This window comes from Mus pahari, chromosome 1, assembly GCF_900095145.1.
Source record: "Mus pahari chromosome 1, PAHARI_EIJ_v1.1, whole genome shotgun sequence".
Lineage (NCBI taxonomy): Eukaryota > Metazoa > Chordata > Mammalia > Rodentia > Muridae > Mus > Mus pahari.
In genome coordinates, this window is record NC_034590.1 from 72061714 (window position 1) to 72083972 (window position 22259).

Consider the following 22259-nt stretch of genomic DNA (forward strand, 5'->3'; position numbering starts at 1 on the left):
TCCATCCTATAGATGACTGTGAGCATCCACTTCTCTGTATTTGCCAGGCACTGGCAAAGTCTCACAGGGGACAGCTATATCAGGGTCCTTTCAGCAAAATCTTGCTGGCATATGCAATAGTGTCTGCGTTTGGTGATAGCCTCTTTTTTAATTAATTATTGCTACATATGTGTATGTGTGTATGCATACATATATTCCTAAATACATGAACACAGCTGATTTATATAGATGTTTCTAGGACTGACCATTTAGTATTGGATAATCAGTTGATATGCTCTTCCCTAAGTAAGATTTTTTTTTTTTTCCTGCTCTCAGCATGCCTTAATTGCACAACATTCTTTGTAGAGCTGAGGTGTTGTGGACTTTCTCTCTGTCCATTTATCTCTTGGTGTTGTCTTTGTTCAACTCAACTTTAAGCGGTCATGTTGGGAGACTTTCTGGGTGTAGCTTCTGAAATTCCTGGGAGACACACTCTCATGGGAAACTTTATGATCCTCTATTCTTTAAAATCTTCCACCCCCTATTTTTAGCCTTAGGTTCTGGGTGTTTTGTAGAGATAGTTATTGGAAATGGAATTGCCAATTTTTAAAAAAAGATTTATTTATTATTATACATAAGTACACTGTAGCTGACTTTAAACGCACCAGAAGAGGGTGTCAGCTCTCATTATGGGTGGTTGTGAGCCACCATGTGGTTGCTGGGATTTGAATTCAGGACCTTTGGTAGAACAGTCAGTGCTCTTACCCACTGAGCCATCTCACCAGCCCCAGAATTGCCCATTTTTATTTGTTTATTTGAAGCCTATTTGGTTTTAGTAATTTTAGTTTCCTGTTTAATTTTTTTAGTTGATAGTTGGGTTTAGTTTAAAAATTCTTATGAAAATAATATATGGTTATCATTAGGTAAATAGTATAGAAGAATATAAACAGTATAGAGTGTAGCTTCTTTTTTTCTGAGTTATTGTCCTCTCACATTCTATCGCCTGGAGTAATTGCTGTAAGAGGCATGTGGAATTTCTGCTTTTACATTTTTTGTGCAATTTATTCATGATTTGTTCATTTTATTCTTTTTAACAGGGCTAGAGTTATTATATGCATATGTTCCTGTAGACATCTTTCTGCCAGAAAATGTGCATATGCCTTCACACATGCACAAAAATCTCTTTTAAACATCCTTTCACAGGATTTTCCATTCGTTTTAATAGCTGTTTTAATATCTCAGTAAGGATGAGCCTTGTCATTCATTTCCATGTTGGTAATCAATGACTTGTAAATAATGCTTTAGTAAATAAGTCTCCTGAGCTCATACATGCATCTTTGTATACTGTGAAAGAATGACTATGTCTGTGGGTTAAATTAATGCGAAGGAAATTCTGGATAAAGGTTTAATCTTTGCAGGTAGGTTTTCACTATCAGTGTTCCTCAAAGTTCCCTCCTTGGCTTTCTAGAGATTTCCCTCACGAATCCTGGCTTTAAATATTGTCTGTAGAGGCTGGAGAGATGGCTCAGTGATTAGAGCACTGGCTGCCCTTCCAGAGGTCCTGGGTTCACTTCCCAGCACCCACATGTCAGCTCACAGCTATCTGTAACCAAAGTCCCATGGAATCCAGTGCCCTCTTCTGATGTGCTACACACATGCAGACAAAGCACCCACATAAACTAAATAAGTAAATATTTTCTGTAAGTTGTCACTAACATCTTTATTAGAAAATATATTTCAGTTTAGAAAATAAAAAGTCAGCTATCTTTAGTTTCATCTTCTCTTTTCTGGAATGTTAAGTAGCTGCTTCTCTCTGCCTGTGATTGCTCCCTTTTACAATCCATTTGCTACAGTACAATAAAACATTTACCTTTCATCATAACTGTCTTTGTGTCTTTGTAAAATAGACCTTCCACTACACAGCTGCTTGAAAATCTTTTGTTTTCATCCTTGCCAACAAAAGGAATTTAAATTTTAATTTATGATATTCATAGCCATGAAAAAGCCTAGCTGCAAATTACCTGTGTCTTCTCATCTGCATCAGCTTCCCCTTTTGTCATTGTTTCTCTAACCCTGGAGAGCCTCCACTACAGTTTTACTGAAGTTTTTATCACAGCTCAGCCAGGCTGCAAGTTGGTCTTCTCCCTTGACTTAAAATAGTCTCCTTTCCTCCTGCTAGGATCAATAAGTAATACACAAAGATTTACATGTTACAACACTCGCTACTCTTATTATCCCCTACTGTGAGTTAATCTTTTGAATTTACCATGTGCTTAGAGATTATATTTCTAGGCTTAGAGAAGATCAACGGTTTGGTTTATTATTTTTATTGATTAGTTAATTTTTTAAATTTAAAATAGATTCTTTTTCTCACATAATATATCCTGATTATACTTTCCTCTTCTCTATTCTACCCCAAATCTTCCCCACCTCTCCTCCCCTCCAGAGCCAGTCCCTTTCTGTCTCTCATTAGAAAAGAACAGGCTTCTAAGAGATAACAGCCAAACATGACAAAATAAAATATAATAAGATAAAGCAAAAACTTTAATATTGAAACTTGGACATGGCAACCCAACAGGAAAAGAGTCCCAAGAGCAGACACAAGAGTCAGAGATGGGGCTGGTGAGATGGCTCAGCGGGTAAGAGCACCCAACTGCTCTTCCGAAGGTCCTGAGTTCAAATTCCAGCAACCACATGGTGGCTCACAACCATTCGTAGAGAGATCTGACTCCCTCTTCTGGAAAGTCTGAAGACAGCTACAGTGTACTTACATATAATAAATAAATAAATCTAAATATAGTCAGAGACTCACTTGTTCTCACAGTCAGGAATCCATAAAAATACTAAGCTAGTAACTATAATGTATACACATAGGACTTGATGTAGACCCATGTAGGCCTTGTGCTTTCTGCTTTAGTTTCTGTGAGCTCATATACGCCTTGCTTAGTTGATTCAGAAGACCTTGTTCTGGTGTCTTCCATCCCCTCTGGCTCTTATAATCTTTCTGCCTCCTCTTCCAAGTGATTCTCTGAGTTCTGAGGGGAAGGATTTGATAGAGACCTACATTTTAGGTTTTCTCTCTCTCTCTTCACATAATGTCTGGCTGTGTGTCTCTGCATCTATACCCATCTGTTGCCAGAGAAAGCCTCTGTGATGATTGGGTAAGGAAGGCACTGATCTATGAATATAGAAGAACATCATTAGGATTCATTGTATTTATTAATTTTTAGACCAGTAGTGCTTGGTTTTACTTGAGGTCTCTGGGCCATCTAGTCTCTGGTTCTTGGTTACCCAGTGTTGGGTATGGGTTCCTTCTTGTGGAGTAGGCCTTAAGTCAAATCAGATATTGGTTGGCTACTCCCATAAATTCTGTGCTATCATTGCCCTAACATATTTTGCAGGCAGGACAGATGTAGGTCAAAGGTTTTGTGGCTAGGTTGGTGTCCATGTTTCTCTTTCAGTACCCTACAGAGTACCTTTCCACACCAAAGAGACTAGAATGTAGGGGTAAAGGTTCCATGTCTACTCCAGTTTGACTTTTCCATCTTCAGTGAGTTGTGTGGGTATTATCCTCAGCAATAGGGCTCTGCTATCAGTTTCTGGAAAACAACTTTCTGTCTTAGCAACAGCCCGGGTTGTTTGGGAATTTCCATAGGATCCCCCTTGGCTAACAACTCAGTTGAATGCAACATAATTCCATCACTAGAAGCCTCGCCTGATGACAAGAGAAGGCCAGTTGAAACTGTATTCCCCATTACTAGGAGACCTCATTAGCATCACTTTCCTAGATTCCAGGAAGTTTCTACTGCACTAGGTTTTCACACCATCTCCAAAATGTCCCCCAGTTTCAGCCCTTTCTCCTTGTACTCTCTCCATTCCATCTCCTCCTTCCTTAGTCTCCCCTCCCATACCCACTCATCTCCAGTCTACTTTTAAACTTTATTCTGTATTCCCCTCTGTCTTAGTCAGAGTTTCTATTCCTGCACAAACATCATGACCAAGAAGCAAGTTGGGGAGGAAAGGGTTTATTCAGCTTACACTTCCACATTGCTGTTCATCACCAAGGAAGTCAGGACTGGAACTCAAGCAGGTCAGGAAGCAGGAGCTGATGCAGAAGTCATGGAGGGATGTTACTTACTGGCTTGCTTCCCCTGGCTTGCTCAGCCTGCTCTCTTATAGAACCCAAGACTACCAGCCCAGAGTTGGCACCACCCACAAGGGGACCTCCCCCCTTGATTACTAATTGAGAAAATGCCTTACAGCTGGATCTCGTGGAGGCATTTCCCCAACTAAAGCTCCTTTCTCTGTGATAACTCCAGCCTGTGTCAAGTTGACACACAAAACTAGCCAGTATACCCTCCTAGAAAGATCTCTGTGCACACCACCCCCAAACCTTCCTAGTTTCCTCTTTGGATCTACCTAACCTCTTTGGGTCTATAGATTGTTGCTTGGTTATCATTTAATTAACGGCTAACACCCGCTATAAGCAAATACATATTATATTTATCTTTCTGGGTCTGGGTTACCTTACTTGGGATTTTTTTTTCTAACTCCATCCACTTGCCTGCAAATTTCATGATATTTTTAACAGCTGAGTAATATTCAGTTGTATGACTGTAATTTAACTGCTCTCCCCCAATAACATACAAAATATTCTTACATTCTTTACTCGGGTCTCTCAGTGCCAAGATCTTATGTATCTATTGTATACTATCATAACAGGTAAGTTGATACTGGTTGGCAGCATTAAATTTTGCTCAGTTTTATGATGTTTAGATTGAAGTAGTCATTTGGATTGTTGGAACAGGGTAGAAGTAGGGGTCAGTTAGGAAACTTACATTAGTCCAGGCAAAGTGATAGTGATAGTGGCTTGCAACAGATTGGGGGAATGCAGGAGATCATTAGTAATCAGATTCTGTTATGTTTTCTAGGTTCAAGCTAACAAGATTCCTTGAGCTAGGCATGTTGGTGCATCCTTATAATTCCCAACACTCTGAGAGGCTGAGGCCAGAGTACTTTGGCAAATGTGAGGTTGGGTTGAGCTTCATAGTGAATTCTGGGCTAGCTGGGGTTATAGAATGCAACCCTGTCTCAAAATATCAAACAAACAAACAGATCTAGAACTTAAGCCCAAGCGTCTGCCTGGTATCTAAATTCTATGACTTTCATAGCAAGAACCTCCTTGCCCAGGGTACGATTACTACTAGAAATCTAGTCATTTCAAAGCATGTTTTTTAGTGAGAAGACCTGTCTTTATTGTACATTTTGTATGAAATGTGTATATATTCATTTATGAATTCCTTTTTAAATCCAATACATACTATTCTGTTTTCAACACAGTTGTCCAGAAGCACATCATTCTGCTTCTTTCATTGAGTTTTCACTTCGCAGGAAAATTAATTTTTCTATAATTAACCAGCTTTATACAAATACTTGTTTTTAGTTGGGAGGTGGTGGTGCACACCTTTAATTTCAGTACTTGGGAGACAGTAGCTGGTGGATTTCTGCATTTAAGGCCAGCCTGGTCTCCAGAGCAAGTTCCAGGACAGCCAGAGCTACAGAGAAACCTGAAGGTTTTTTTCTCAATGTTGAGGAAAGATATCTGTTGTTTGACTGTATGATAGTTTATGAGGCCTATCAATTGTCAAGACACCAGTTTTGCTGTATTAACGCCATTCATGATTTTTATGCTTATGCAATACAGTGAATCTTACAAACAAGCAAGTATATGCTCATATCTAAACCAGGTGAATATACTATATGGAGTAATACCTAAGACACATTGGTTGAAGATCATTGTTTATCAAGGTTTTTGTTTGTTCTTGGTTTGTTTTAGATTGACTTGACTTTTTGAGACAGTGTCTCATGTGGCTATGGCTGACTAGGAACTTACTGTCTAGACCAGACTGACCTCGAACAAGCTTGGGTTTTTCTTTTTCTGTGTCAATACTTTTCATCTGTTTATATCTTATATATTGTATAATCCTGTCATTGTCATAGAAAAATTATTTTAGATATGAGGTAAATTCAGAAAGTAAAATTAAATCTATCAGTTTTAGTGTATGTCATTTAAAAAATGAAGTGCCATTTATTCTTATGTTATAAAATATGTTTATAATGGAAGAAATTCTAGAACTGACTAAAGCTTTTGTTAAATTAGAGAAAAAAGATGGTTTGAAACAGGTGGCTTAAAAAAAGCAAAAAAATTGACTTCACCAAGAGGTTCTCAGCACAGTATCAGGCAGAGTGAGATTTGCTCAGAGCAGCTCCAGAGCACAGCGTGATGCTGGCCAGGCATGTCACAGCAGAGACAGATGCAGAGCACTGCCACTGGTTTCTTTCTGAGACAAAATAGGTGTCTCGGGCACATTGTGGTTTGTACAGTTTTTCTAACTGAATAGGCAGTGTAGTTGAAAGAGAATGTGCTTTAGAGGTGTCTAGCCTTCATCCTCATTTCAGTGCTGGCACATTCTTGAACAACCTGGTTATTCTCTAAGTCTGAGCCTTATTCACCTTATCTGTAAAATAGGAAATTACCCACAATGAAGGAATATCATTTGTTCATAACATTGAAAGTCCACATCACTCACTCATTTTATAGTTTCATTTTGTCTCAAACTGTAATGTTGCTGTTCCTTCTACTTCATTATAAATAACAGACAACTAAAATCCCTTTCTACAACTAAAATCCCTTATTCTTCCCTGTCTAATACTTGTCTATCCCTCTTTGAATTTAGGAGTATGTATCCTGTTTGGAAATCTTTTCTCGAGGGAACAATGCAGGTAGCCCAGTCTCGGATCAATATATGTGAAAACTATAAAAACTTCATTTCTGAACCTGCAAGAGCAGTAAGAAGCTTAAAAGAACAGCAACTAAAACGGGTATTGTTTCTATTTTCTTTCTTCTGTTATATGTATCAGTATTTATAATAAGTAAGATTATGCTAAATTGCATTTAAAATTTAGGACTTTTAAACATATTCACAAATGTTCCTGGGTAGCATTTTACCAGGATTTTTCAACATGTGCCTTTTTTGTTTTTATTTTATCTTGACAGGGTTTCTATGTTTAGCTCTGGCTGTTTTGGAAATTGCTCTGTAGACCAAGGCCTCGTATTTACAGAAGTCTACCTACCTCTGCCTAACTGTGTGCTGGGACTAAAGGTGTGCACCACTACTGCCCAGATTCATGTGCTTTTTAACTGATACTTTTGTTAGCTGTTAAAGTTGAGTATAATCTAAATTTGTAGAAATTTAGAATGCTCAATAAATACTTCTTGGGAATAAGACTTATGCCAGGCACTACTTATGCTGGGTTGGTGGTCCACACTTTTAATTCCAGCATTGTGGAAAGAGACTGAACAGATCCTTGTGAGTTCAAGGCCAACCTGGTCTATGTAGCAAGTTCTAGGCCAGATAGGCTTATAGAGTAAGAACACTTAAATAGCTCAAGTAAATAGTTTTACAGTATGGTTTGATGTGTGTTAAAGTATTTACATTTTTATCCCATTAAGTCTTGAAAAAGTTTTCCTTAATTAGTCTTAATTTCAAGTTGGGCCATTTTGGGAAACTCAAAAGAAATTGACACATTATGCCTAATATACTAGTAACTTTAAGTTTTGAAAGTTAGTGTATCTAGAATGGTGGTACACAGCTTTAAACCCAGCATTTGAGATACATAGGCACATGGATCTTTACCAATTTGAGACCAGCCTGGTATACATAGTGAGTTCCAGGCCAGCCAGAGCTACATAAGATTCTATCTCACATGTCGCCTCTAAAAAAGACCAGTGACTAGTTTAAGAGTAGCTGGATATCATGATACATACCTACTATTCAGAAGGCCAAAGCAGGAACATTGCAAATTTGAGGCCTGTCTAAATTACAAAGCCAGTTGAAGACTGAGCTATCAAATATGAAAAATACTTTGTTTCAGAAAAAAGATTAATATATATGCATAAGTAAATATTTTTCAAAGAACTTGTTTCTTTGATTCAATTAAAAATTGATAGGAAAAAGTCATTGTTTAATGCCATTTTTATGAAAGTTTGCTGTTAAAAGAAATGTTTAATATGTAACTACTATGTGTCAGAGTGGTGCTTTGTTGCTCTTTGGTTTGTAAATGTCACCTGTTGAGGTAGTTATATTAATTTAACCTCTGTATTATTAATGAGGAAGTAAGATTAATGGGATTAAAAGCCCTGAAGTCATGTAATTAACATCTAGAAATACTGAGATGTAGCCCATATTGCCTTCCCACAAAGCCCAAGTTCTTGATACACTGTAGTAACTTAGGTCTATTTTCCCTGAGATACCAAAGCCTCTCACATTTTCTCATTCTGGCTAGTTTAATTTCTTTTAACTTGAAATAAAATTGCATTAGATAGATTCTAGGGGGGAAATTAGATGTTTAAGGTGTGCCTTTTTATGTAAATTAAGTTACCATAATACTTGATAACGTTCTTTATTAGAAATTACTATTTCAAAAAATAAGTAATTACTTAGGGAGATAGCATTTCAAGAATCATACAGTGTTTTGTTTCAAGTTTGTTTGGATTTTCAGAAATTAAAAAAAAAAACTCATTCTGTATGCCAAAAATTATTTCAATAGCTCTGAGTCAATATTAAAAATTTATATGTGTCCATGTATAGTTTTAATTTTTCTAGAACACTCATCTAATATCATTTGGCTTAAGTACATTTGTATAAGAATACTTGTGGCTTGTCTTTGCCAAAGATGATCAGTTTTAGAGGAAACATGGTGGACATAGCATATGACTACTGCCAATGATTCTAGTTAGAGAAAAGTATGGTGTATGTGTTTGTGTGTGTTTAGGGGTTGGGGGAAGGAAAGTATGTGATTCTGTAGAAGGGGGACTAGACGGCAGAAGAAGAGAATTTATTCTAATGTCCCATCATGCAGGAAATACTGCATTTCCAGTTGCCAGTATATTTGCCAAGTCTAACTCAGTTACCGACAAGTTCCATCTTTTCTCAATAGTATAATGTTTTAAAAGAATATAATTACTTTTGATTATTTTCTCTTCAATTATTGGAATAGTCTGAGACCTGAATCTAAACAACATTCCCGGGCAGGGAATATTTGGTGAGATTAACAAATCCCTGTCCTGTGAATTACCTTTGGAGGGTCTGGGATGTCTCTGCCAAAGAGAATAGAATTTGACAGGCAGACAAAATTCTGTTCCTTGTCCCATTGGGGTCTGGATTGGACTTTTTCAGGCTTGGTTTGTTTCACTTACTCCTGTGTAAGTACCACAGATTGAACACAGGGACTTGTGTGTGCTAGGAAATCTTTTTACCATTGAGCCATATCCAATTTTATTTGATTAAATATATTACTCATAATTCTACTATATGAACATTCTGGCCACTTTTTATTTCTGGACATCTTTTCTTGATTTCCATCATGTGAAATCCAGGGATCAGGCTCAGTAATTTGGACCTACTGTATACTGGCTATTATGAATAAAAATTTTGGAGGATCTGTAATGTCTCTGCCAGAGAGAATGGAGTTTGACAGGTAGACAAACTTCTGTTCCTTGTCCCATTGGGGTCTGGGTTGGGACTTTTCCAGGTGTAGGTCATTTCAGTTACTCCTGTGGATGCTTCCCAGCTTCCTGTGCTGACAAAGCTTGAATTGCACCCTTTGTCCTTTCAGAGCATGTGGCTGCTCTGACCCTCTGGTCTCTGCAAAATGTTAAAATTTATGTTTACCTTTTGATTTGAGACAAAAATCTCACTGTATACCTCTAGCTGGCTTGGAACTTACAATTGACCAAGCTGGCCTTGATTTTGTGGCAGTTGTCTGTCTCAGCCTCCAGTTGTAGAGACTACAGGCATGCGAAATGCCCCAGCTTATCTGTGGTGTTTTAAAGTTGATATTCTGGGGTCTGGAGAGTTTGCTCAGTGATTAAGAGTACTTGTTGCTCTTGGATCTGGGTTTGATTCAGTGTGTAAACCTGATGTAGTGGTTCACAACCATCTATAACTTCCAGTTCCTAGAGATCTGATATCCTCTTATGACCTCCACAGACAGCAAGTATGTATAAGGTGCACATACATATAGACATGCATAAAGTAAAAATATAACTTTATATATTTTTATATATATATATATATATATATATATATATATATATAAAACTTAAGTTCATGTACTTACTAAATTTTTCTCTTTTGTCTGATTTAAAAAATAATTTTTAATGATAAGACATACTGTAATTATTATGTTTCTGTGAATATATATGCATATAGAAATATATAGATAGATATATAGTAAGATATATATAGAAATTATAGCCAGGCAGGAGGCAGAGGCAGGTGGATCTTTGAGTTTAAGGCCAGCCAAGTCTATAGAATGAGTTCCACAACAGCCAGTGCTATACAGAGAAACCCTGTCTTGAAAAACAAAAACAAAAAAGATACTATCTAGACAATAAAACCATACCCTTTTTGTGTTATTGTTGTTGCTGGTGTTTTGTTTTGTTGAGACAGTCCCTGCTGACAGGAAACTCCGTATATATCTGAGGCTTAGTTTGAACTCCTGACCCTTCTTCTGTCTGCTAGTATTATAGGCATGTGCCACCATATCCCACCCAGATGTTTTTGTTTTGATTTAGTTTTTGATTTTTTGTTTGTTTGTTCATTTTTCAAGACAGGGTTTCTCTATGTAGCTTTGACTGTCTTGGAACTGACTTTGTAAACCAGGCTGACCTTGAACTCACAGAGATCTACCTGCTTCTGCTTCCTACGTGTTGGGATTAAAGGCATGCAACACCATGCCCTGTTATTTTTTATTACATGCTGACATTTGCTTATAAATCAAAACAAGGACAATAGTAACCTAAAGATTTTTGCTATTCATTTTATTTACCCATATCTTTCTTTTTATAGTAGGATGTACTTACCATCCTTGAAATAATTATTAAAGTAGCTCAGTGGTAAAGTATATGCACAGTTTACAAGGCCCTCAGTTTGGACTCCTCTAGCACCACTCAGACATATATAAAGAATCGATTAGGACTCATATTTCCTAGCATCTTAGAATTTTTAAACTGCCACAATATCCAATGTATTCTCAACTGATTTTCATAACAATATACATAGGAATATATTGTATTTTATAAATGCTGAAAATACAGCCAAAATATTTAAAAGAGTTAGATAGTAAATAGCAGAAACAGGAATGTGAATACACTCCTTAAATTCTAACTTGATGTAATTTATAAATTAATCAAGTTTAATATTTATACAGATTTATAGAAAAATGGGTACAAGTTCTTTTCATAGTAGACTACACTTTTTAAAAATATATTTTCTGTTCAACCATGTATATGTATGTCAATGTGTGCACATAAGTGTAGCAAGTGCCTGCAGAAGCCTGAAGGGTGTTGGGTTCCCTGTAGCTGGAGTCATAGGTGGGTTACACAGTGTGCAGTTCAGGTGCTGAAAACAAAGCGAGGGTCCTGTACAAGAGTTGTACACTTAGCCATCTCTGCAGTTCCCAGAGTAGACTTCCTAATTATCTTACTCCTAACTTCAGTTTTCTTAATGCTTAAAGCAGACTTTATGTTAAGAGTATGAAGAAATACAAAATTGATTTGTTCTTTTGCTTTTATTGTCAAGATATTTGCAATAGCATGTATCTTTTCATAGTTACTTTTCCCAGCCTTTCCTTAATGTCAGCAGCAGCATTGGGGTTATTGCCAAAAATGATGGGAGGGCAAACTGTAACACTGTTAGTACAGTGCTTGAGATGGGAGTACCAGCTGTTCACCAGATTTTAATTTGCAACTGAAGAACAATAAACTGCTGATTTTTCTCCCGATTTTCCATCCTGAAGACATATTGCACAGACCTAAGGATGAACTCATTTTCTATAATCCTAAGAACTAAAATTTTAAATAATTGCATTTTTGTATTTTACAGTGTGTGGATCAGTTGACAAAGATCCAAACAGAATTACAGGAAACTGTGAAAGATTTAGTGAAAGGCAAAAAGAAGTACTTTGAAACTGAACAGATGGCTCATGCAGTAAGAGAGAAAGCTGACATCGAAGCAAAGTAGGTATTTTAGCATTTCTAAGAAAATGGCTGTGTAAATAAATGTTATCTTTGTTAATGCTTTGTTCTCTCTTAAAAGAAGGCCTGAATTCGTTCTCAGGTTGTGCTGCATTCACTTAACCGCCATGTATTCTGTGCTTTTGATCACATTTTTTCTTCTTTTGTCTGGTTTTATCTATTTTAACGTGGCAGAGTAGGGATATTTGATAATTAAATTGAGTTTTGAAAAGGAAAGAAGAGATAAACATTGGATTTACAGACTTGAGAGCTTACTGACAGCTTAAAGTTGATATGTTGTCTGAAAATCAGGGCTTAAGAGGCCCATATTGATCATGTTGGCTCTAATTGTTGAAAACCTCTACAAGTTTCACATGTCAGTGAAGGATCATGGGTACATCAAGTAAGCAAGGGCTGGATCCGTGTAAAAACTTTTCTGAAGCACTGGGTATTTTTACATGAAATTTAGTTTGTGTGTGTATAATAAATATATAATATATATATATAATATATATTTATTATACATACATATATACATGTGTATATATTTACATCTTTGCTTTAGCAGTTGGTTAATTTCATTTTAAGAAATAAGCAGAGCTGTAGAGATGGCTCAGGGGTTAAGAGCACTGGATTGCTCTTCCAGAGGTCATGAGTTCAATTCCCAGCAACCACATGGTAGCTCATAACCATCTGTAATTTGAAGCCCTGTCTCAAAAAACAAAAAACAAACCAAAAAAAGAAATAAGCATTATAGTTCTTTATTTTGACAAACAAGAAAAAGAAGGCGCTATAATTAGTTAGTTATAGGAGATATAAATCACACGGAACAGATTTTTCCAATGACAACTTGACAGAATCTGTGCTTGGAAGAGCAACCTCATTGAGACAAGAAGTGTATTTGGTTTTTAGTCTAACTGAGGTGGTGGCTCTGTCTTTTTCCAGTGTCTGGGGTCCAGCCTTGCGATCTTGTTCAGGTGGTTAGTCTGAAAAGAACTGGTGCACAGGAAATGAAGGAAATGGTGAGGAGTCCCTGCTCCAAAGAGAAGAGACTACTAGACCTTCAGATACCTAGGATAAAGCAGTGGGCCTTTGTGTAAGCAGGGATTTTACTGGGTGGGGAGAATTAAAACATTTGCATAAAGTCTTACAAGGTGGGAGAGAGAAAAGGATTTTAACTCCTTGTTCTAAACACAAGTTTTATAGTATTTGATGTTCCTTCCAATGCTTAGAAAGCCCACCAGTACTACTACCACCTGTGTTACAGAGCTGAATCCTGAAGAGCTCTGTGAGCAGGAAGCAAAGACTCAGGTTCACTGTGCTGGCCTGTACAAAATCTAGGAATCTGACACTCTTCCTGTACAGCTTGGCACAGGGAATGGGATCTAGCATTTTTTATATGCAAGAATCTTTTAACCATAATATTTTTATTAATTTTTTTAGAATTCTATACATATTACAATATATTTTGATTATATTCATTCCCTCCTCTCCTCCTAGCTCTTCCCACATCCATGTCAACCTCCCATCTCTTCACAACTTCATGTCCTTTCGGCTGTTGTTGATAATCCACTGAGTCCATTTATAGGTATTGGGCTATTCACTGGAGTATTGTCAATCTACCAGGAGTCACACTCATAAAGAAAAAAAGCTTGCTTTCATGTAGGTCTTACGCAGCCAACCACAGCTTTTCTTTATTATACACATGTGTGCAGCTGCCCCACCTGTCATATCCAGGAGATTGTTTCACTCTGGTACTTATCTGCAAGAAATTTAAACAACCTCATAAACATTTTGTAAACATTGGTGAACTCCTAAAATTTAGTTTAGATCAAAATGATGGTAAATGAATGTTCATTACATCTTATTAAGAAACACTTAATGTTTCCCTAATTACATTTTTCTTTCTATCATTTAAATTTTTTGAGTATGCGGTTATTTCATGTACCTCACTGATTCTGCCTTCTCACCAAGACCTGAAAGGATTTTATTTAATTTACTATTATTATCACTTTGTGTGTAGGTATGGGTATAAGAGAGACTCTGAAAGAGTTACAGGTAGGTGTCAGCTATCATGTGGGTGATGGGAACTGAATCCAGGTTCTCTGCAAGTACAAGTGCTCTTCACTGTCCAGCCTTCTCTAGCCCTGACCTGAAAGTTTTAAATTGAGAAAACCTTCTCAGTCTAGTAGGCTCATAGACTTATTTTTAACCTCTCATGGAGTCCAGACCTGAGAATTCCTAGATTTGTAGAGCTAATGTGAATACATCCAGTAGCCGTGATGCAAAGGGTGAAAATGAAACATTGACTGGCTTCCTAAGAGGTCTAGTCATTTCCTGGTAGAGCCTGGGAGACAGCTGGCACCCAGATCTGCCTTTTTATATGGCTCAACTACAAAGTGAGACATTTTAGGTCAGTATACAACTTCTCTAGAAATGAATTTAACTAAAAAGTAATCCAACTTCATCATTCATTCACTTAGTGCTCATTGAGTTAGTACTTTATTTTGTACATTGTGAGTATAGAGATGAGTAAAATAAAATAGGGGTTGTGCACTCAAATTTAGAGCCTAGAATTAGGGAATTTGTGTATGAATGGTTTGTTTAATCACAGTAAACTCAAATGAAATAAAATGTCTTAAATCACTCAGTAACTATTTACAGGAATATGAGAACCCTATTGATGAAACATAAAAGATGAAGGTTAATTTTTCATAATGATAAGAGAAGCCTTTATAGAATCAGTGATGTTTGAACAAAGTCTTAAAGCTTAGTTTGATTTTTTTTTCTAAGCAGAGAATATAATATTGGCAAGGGAGCATGAAGATTGGATTACAGTATTGATAGATGATTTCGTTGATGGTGCTAGACCTGTGGGAGAGGTCACAGAAGAAAGGATTACGGTTAAAGGAGACAGTAAACTAACTCATATTAGAGGTATAGATTCTGAAGAGCCAGTAGACAAAGTGGCATGGGTGTGTTTGGTAGGTAGTCAAATGTTTGATCTTGAATGATAATATAGGACTGATGGTCTTCCTTTGAGGGTCACTTGCTTATCAGATGACAGTTACAAGGATATAATTACATATGTGATTTTATGTGAAGTTGAGTTTGGAAACAGAAAGAATGTGAACATTTGAAAAGTAGATGGTAAAGAGTATTAATAGCATAATTTTTGTATAGTGTATAATTTGTAAAAAATCCTGTTTACTTTTTTGCAATACCTATCTTTAAGGAGAGGTAGTGTCTTTTCTTTATATGCATTTATACATGTATATGCAAGTGCCCATGCATATGTGTATATGTCTGTTTGGAGACCAGAAGTAGGTGTCAGGTGTCTTTCTTACTTGCTCTCTACCTTATTTTCCAGATAGAGACTCTCATTGAACCTGAAGCTCACTGATTTCACTAGGCTGGCTGGTCAGCAAACCCCAGAGATGCTCCTGTCTCTGCTTCCCCAGGATTGACATTTGAACTCAAGTCCTCACACTTGTATGGCAACCATTTAACCAACTATGCCAACTCCCCAGCCCCAGACAATGCCTTTAAAAATTACACTTATGTATTCAATTATCTTGTGTGTAGGCATGTGTATGTACATGTGTTTGGACACAGGCATGCCACACAGTGCATGCGAAGGTCAGAGTACAACTCACAGGAGTCTGTTCTCTCTTTTCACTATATGGGTCCTAGATATTGAGTATCAGACATGGCAGCAAGTATTTCTACCTTCTGAACCATCTGAATAGTACCCTGCCATGAACTGTCTTATTTTGTCACTAGTATTACTTCAGTACTATTCAAGGAATATGTGCAGATTAGCAAATGAAGCAGAAGCCAGAAACTTAAAACCTTGCATTGGAAAGTCTAGGTGCATTGCAGTCTATTTGGATAATGACTACAGAATAAAGACAACTGAGAATATTCTAAACAGACTCTTTTCTTACGCTAAATAAGTACTTTCTTATCTTAAATTCTTTGTATTTTGCTTATGAGTCAAAATTAATAGAAATCTGATTAATAAAAAACAAACCCCCATGAAACATAAATATGACAAGGTAGGAAATAACTATAGAGTCTGGAGTATCTTTTTTTTCTTATTTCATTAGAGTCCGGAATATCTTAAGTTTTTTTTGTTTGTTTGTTTGTCTGTTTTGATGTTGTTAATTGAACCTAGAGGTTAATACTAGCAGGCAAGTGTTCTAGCCACAAACTTAAATCACTTGCAGGAAGACCATACCCATCTTTTTTAAAACAGTAAAGAAGAGTTAGGGAGAGTGCATGTTTGTCCCTGGTTGTCTTCTCTCTAGTTAGAACTAAGAGTCTGCTTTTGCTACTCTTCAGAGACTGACTGCTTTGTTTCTAATCCCTAGTGGTCTGAGACTGTACTTAATATTAAGGTGTAGCTGCCAGCACATGCGTTGAATTCTCTCATGGCAATCACCATGACACTGCAGTCAAGACAAACCTTGCAGAAAAGTCACTGGTCACAGAATCTTGCTTGTTTACTTAGCATTTGCCTGTTGACGTTTCTCTGTGCAGTTATCTCATATATATATATATATATATATATATATATATATATATATATATATGCTTACATATTTTTACTACTTATGCTTACATTATGGTTCCTTTCACAAAATTAAATGTACCAATACTGAATGGAAAATGTCTAAAAAGGAGTTCGAGACCAGCCTGGTCTACAAAGTGAGTTCCAGGACAGCCAGGGCTATACAGAGAAACCCTGTCTCGAAAAACCAAAAAAAAAAAAGAAAGAAAGAAAAGAAAATGTCTAAAAAGCACACTCAGAATCATTTAGGACAGAATTCAAAGGTCTTCTTAGTAACTTCAGAATACTTTTACGAGTTGAGGGGAACACAGGTTGGCCAGCAAACATGAATAACATTGCAAGGGTTGGGGTCTCCAGAGCCTGTGGATTGCGTTCTGATAGTGTTCCAGCTTGATAAATACAGATAAAGACAATAAGCATCACTCTTGATTTTCCAGTTTTAACTTAATTTTAGAACAGTGTCTTGAAAGGATCACTTAAAATTAAGTAATTATGATATAAGGTAATTTCACTATATAGTCTATAATCCTTTTAAATATGCTTTTCTATTTTTATTATAGGTCTAAACTTAGTCTTTTTCAATCAAGAATCAGTTTACAGAAAGCAAGTGTGAAGGTGAGTTTTGAACAGTGTATACTATAAGAAGCCTCTGGGCTTATAAAATAATCTGCTCACTCTATCAAGGGTAAAGGTAGGTTACTGCTATGTTGGAAAACCACTTTAATGTCAATAACCCAAGCAAGAGCTTTTCTCCCACATAGCTGGTGACACTTGGGGCACAGCTTACTTTTCAAGTCTGCTTTAAGGATAGGTTTCTTATCTTTACCTGCTTTTATATACCCTGACTTTATTTCCTAGTTCAGAGATACAGTGCAGGGATTTTAGGAAGTGCTTGCTCAAAATCTGTTTCTCTCAGACATAACTCTTAGCAGTCCTTTTGGGCCAGAACATTTTCATATGGGTCTTTGAAATTGTGGAATAGCTATTAAGCAAGCTGGTGAGTTGTCTTTCCTGTGAAGCTCCCCAGCAGAAGGCAGGCATTTTGAGCACATTAGGAATGTTTAAATAGTTTTTGGAGAGTGAGTTGGCTCAGCAGGTAAAGGCACCTTCAGCCAACCTTGATGACCTGAGTTCAATTCCCAGACTTTATATAATGGAAAGAAAGAACCTACTTCCTGTGTGTTCTCCTCTAACAAGCATGCATGGCAAGTGCTCAAACCCCTCCATTAAATAAGTCAATGTTATAAAAAACTTAATGTAAATAAACTGTTTTCTAACTCTCTAGATTTACCAATGTTTTGGAAGGTAATATATTTAATTTCAAATCCTTTATTTTCATACCTGAATAAAATGAGCAAAATATTTTGAGTTTCTATAAAAATTTCAGAAATATGTTAAATATAATTAAGATACTTAAACTGTTATATAGGGTTACTTAGATGTGACTGGGACTATGTACCCATGAGCTTTCAACTGTATGGATGCCAGAACAAGACCAGCACATAATGACTGCACAGTCAACATGTCAACACAGACAAGGAAAATTTCACTTGGTCTCACCCTTAGATAAAGAACTACAGGTCTGTACTGGTTAGTTTTGTGTCAACTTGACACAGCTGGAGTTACCACAGAGAAAGGAACTTCAGTTGGGGAAATGCCTCCATGAGATCCAGCTGCAAGGCATTTTCTCAATTAGTGATCAAGGGGGGAGGTCCCTTGTGGGTGGTGCCATCTCTGGGCTGGTAGTCTTGGTTCTATTAGAGAGCAGGCTGAGCAAGCCAGGGGAAGCAAGCCAGTAAAGAACATCCCTCCATGGCTTCTGCATCAGCTCCTGCTTTCTGACCTGCTTGAGTTCCAGTCCTGCATCCTTTGGTGATCAACAGCAGTATGGAAATGTAAGCCGAATAATCCCTTTCCTCCCCAATTTGCTACTTGGTCATGATGTTGTGCAGGAATAGAAACCCTAACTAAGACAAGGTCTTCAGTGCTTCTAAGAAAGGGAGAATCCATTTCTTCCAGGGATAAGCTTTCATGTAGGTTATCCAATCCCAAGTGGTTAGTTAGCCTTGGACCCACAAACTTACAAGCAAATCTGGATGTATTCATTTTGTTATAAATACATGTTTGATATATATGTGTGTATGTATTTTACACATATATATACATATAACACTTATATGCATACATGTGCATATGTATGTATCTACAATATGGGAGGTGACATGGTAGGGAGGGGGCATGCAGGAATGATATAAATCCCATGCTTATGTATAAAATTTTTTTAAATTACAAAAATTATCTTAAAATATTCATCTATATATAGTTATGTTTCATTTCTTAGTAATAATGAGTACTTTTTATATTCATATTTTTTCTACTTGGTTCTTACCTTTGGTGAGACATCATTAATTACCAGTACTAGTTACCAGTACCCACCCCATTCATTCTTGCCAGGGTCTTGTTTATGTAGTTCAGTCTAGTCTCAGACTCAAGATCTTCCTGCCTCAGCCTGCCAAGTGCTGGGTTTACAAACATGTCCCACCATCCTCCTAAGAGTAGTAGTCATACATGTTTTGCAGTGTAATGTCAGTTGCACTAATATTTTGTTTTTGTTTACTGTGTTGTAGTTAAAAGCCCGGCGATCTGAATGTAATACCAAAGCTACCCACGCAAGGAATGATTATCTTCTTACACTAGCAGCAGCAAATGCACATCAGGACCGCTACTATCAAACAGATTTAGTTAACATTATGAAGGTAATGCCATTAATATTTGTGATAATTTTGCTTCATTAAGAATGTAGCTTATGAACTAGATATTAGGCATGAGAAATTGAGTTATAGTATTGTTATTTTGTATATTATTGGCATGTACTTGCTATTATTTGATTGACTTAGTAACCTTGAACTGATTTTTAGTGTAAGAAAATATTTAGAACTGGCATTAAAGTTTAGCAATTGCCTATTGTGTGTGTGAGGCCTAAGGTTGATCCACAATGCCACAGAAAGAAAGAAAGAAAAAAATGTTTAAACCCAAACCACAGTAAACAATTGGATTATATTTAGCAATTATTGATTTGCAAAATAGAAGATGGGTATGTAAGATACGAGGTAATAACTCTTGGGTTGGGGAATGCTTTTGAATGATTTCCTGAGAGTAGAGTCAGTGAAGTCAAAATATTGAAGCTATGTAGAACTTTTTTTTTTTTTTTTTTTTTTTTTGGTTTTTCGAGATGTATAGCCCTGACTGTCCTGGAACTCACTTTGTAGTCCAGGCTGGCCTTGAACTCAGAAGTCCTCCTGCCTCTGCCTCCCGAGTGCTGGGATCAAATGCGTGCACCACCATGCCTGGCTATGTAGAACTTTTGAATGTCTTCTGAGCCAACAGAAAAAGGCTGATAGTTCAAATATATTTTTGTTTGATTATATTCTTATTTTCTGAAAATTATTTTTATAACAAATAAGTTTTATAAAAATATACCTTTATAAATAAATGTTTTATGAGAAGATATATTTTATAGTCTACCTGTTAAATAAACTGAATTTTATTTTTGTTTGTTTGCTTGATTGGTTTTGTTTTTTGAGGCAGGGTCTTGCTACATAGCCCAGGCTGACCTGAAACTCACTATGTAGACCAGGCTGTCCTTGAACTCATAGATCTACCTGCCTCTGCCTCCCAAGTGTTGTGATTAAAGGCATGCACCACCATGCCCAGCAAACATAATTCTTTATTAATCATAATTTTAACTGTCAACTATGTTTTCTATTATTTTTTATTTAGATTTAAATTTTTCATAATTTTATCTTAAAATTATATATTGATATGTGATTTGAGTTATCTATTGGACAAACAAAAGAAAATATGTAGTAATTTGAAGATGTGTCTACTCTTGAGTATTCCTGTGCAGTGTAACTAGATTGGACTATACTTGTGCCCCCATACTTCATTTTGGTTGTTCTCCAGCTGTGCTACCCATATTTTTCACTTTTGCTGTGAAGGAAAAGGAACAGAAGAGGAGAGAAGCATTTAAACCTAGTGCTCTCTTTGAGTTACATTTCATTTTCTTCTTTTCTTTTCTTTTCTCAGGAACCCAAACATTAAATTATTTTTCTTTTGTATTTTAAACATACCCTTTTCAGATGTATAATTCTTACGTTGTTTTTGTTTGTTTGTTTTTTGTTTTTGATTTGTTTTGAGACAGGGTTTTTTCTTGTAGTCCTGGCTGTTCTGAACTCACTCTGTAGACCAGGCTGGCCTATTACTCAGAGATCTTCCTGCTTTTGCCTTGTGAGTGCTTGAATTAAAGGCATGCACCACTACCACCATCTGGTCTTGGTTGAAAGATTCTTATGACTGTGCAACAAATCCTGCTGTGTTGAATTGTTTGCTAAGAGATCAGAAGTTAAGAGTGGGACTGCAGTTGGCTCAGACCTTCTTCTTTCCTCTACCTCTGGGAATAAGATCAACTTTGTCCATAAACAACAAATTCATTCTTTGAAAGTAGAGGCAATGCACTTCCTGGGAGCTTCAGGAGAAAACAGGTGTTGGAGGAAGTCACTGAACTAAAAAATAGCATATTGCAATTTTTTCTTGTTTGTTTATTGATTAGAATTCTCTTTCCATCCCAACTATCTTGTTGTGACTGCAGGTGATCAGAATGCAAGTTATAATGAGTGCTGCCTGATGAGAGTTCTTCTTACCCAACCCCCAAATGTATTGGAGCCTGACTTTCCGCTGTTTGGGACCCCACTAGGTGTTACATAGTGCTTCTAACCCCACTAGGTGTTACAAGGGCCACTGTAAATTCCTATTCTAACTTGGTTTCTCTAGAGAATACTATTTGCAATTTCAGACAATGTGTTTGTTAAGGATAAGTCTTTAGTATAGGTTGTAATTAAAAGTAGTGACTCATATCCTATGTGTATCTACTGTTAGAACAGACTGGATAATTACAAATTGAAAATTTTTTTTATCTAAAATGCTTGGTATCAGAAGTGCTTCAGAATTTGGAGTATTTTGGATTTCAGCTAATTGAATCAGGGATTTTACGCTCATCCTGAATATATCTCCCTCTGTGTATATTTTTTAAATTGATATTATATTAGCTTAAGCAGCAACAAAAATGAAATCCCAGGTTAAGGGTTTAGCCCAGTGGTAAAGCATGTGCCTAGTATGTACAAGACCCTGCCAGACCTTAACAAAATGTGATCTTAATAAACATTATTTGGGAGTGAACTTTGTTCTGTCACTGAAGAAAGTTAATGGGCTAGATCAACCATCTGATGATTAGTTATCCTTGAGCTTAACTTTGAAGTCTCCATATGTATTTTATCAACATTAAGTAGATTGTTTATTAAGGCACCAAATTACTTCAAATGAAGATGGGATTCTTTTTTTGTTGTTGTTTTTCTTTTTAAATGCTATGTATAAATTCATTTTGCCAGGTGTGGTAGTGCATGTCTCCAATCCCAGTCTGATCTATATAACAAATTCTAGGAGAGCTAGGCCTATACAGGGAGACCCTGACTCAATAAAAATAAAAAGCAAACAAAACCCCCATTTTCTTCCTCATGACCTGAAGAATTGGATCGGATTTTTTTTTTTTTTTTTTTTTTTTTTTTTTTTTTT

The 22259-nt window shown here is 36.5% G+C and overlaps 1 protein-coding gene across 2 annotated transcripts in view; it reads left to right on the plus strand.

The window, feature by feature from the left end:
* Positions 1-22259, plus strand: part of Fchsd2 (FCH and double SH3 domains 2) — a 184450-nt gene that overhangs the window by 82593 nt on the left and 79598 nt on the right. For both annotated transcript variants that reach the window (XM_021198412.2, XM_021198422.2), the window contains exons 5-8: positions 6717-6861; positions 11928-12061; positions 17192-17246; positions 19259-19387. In XM_021198412.2, coding sequence (XP_021054071.1) covers positions 6717-6861; positions 11928-12061; positions 17192-17246; positions 19259-19387 — 463 coding nt within the window. The remainder of the gene's footprint in view (positions 1-6716; positions 6862-11927; positions 12062-17191; positions 17247-19258; positions 19388-22259) is intronic.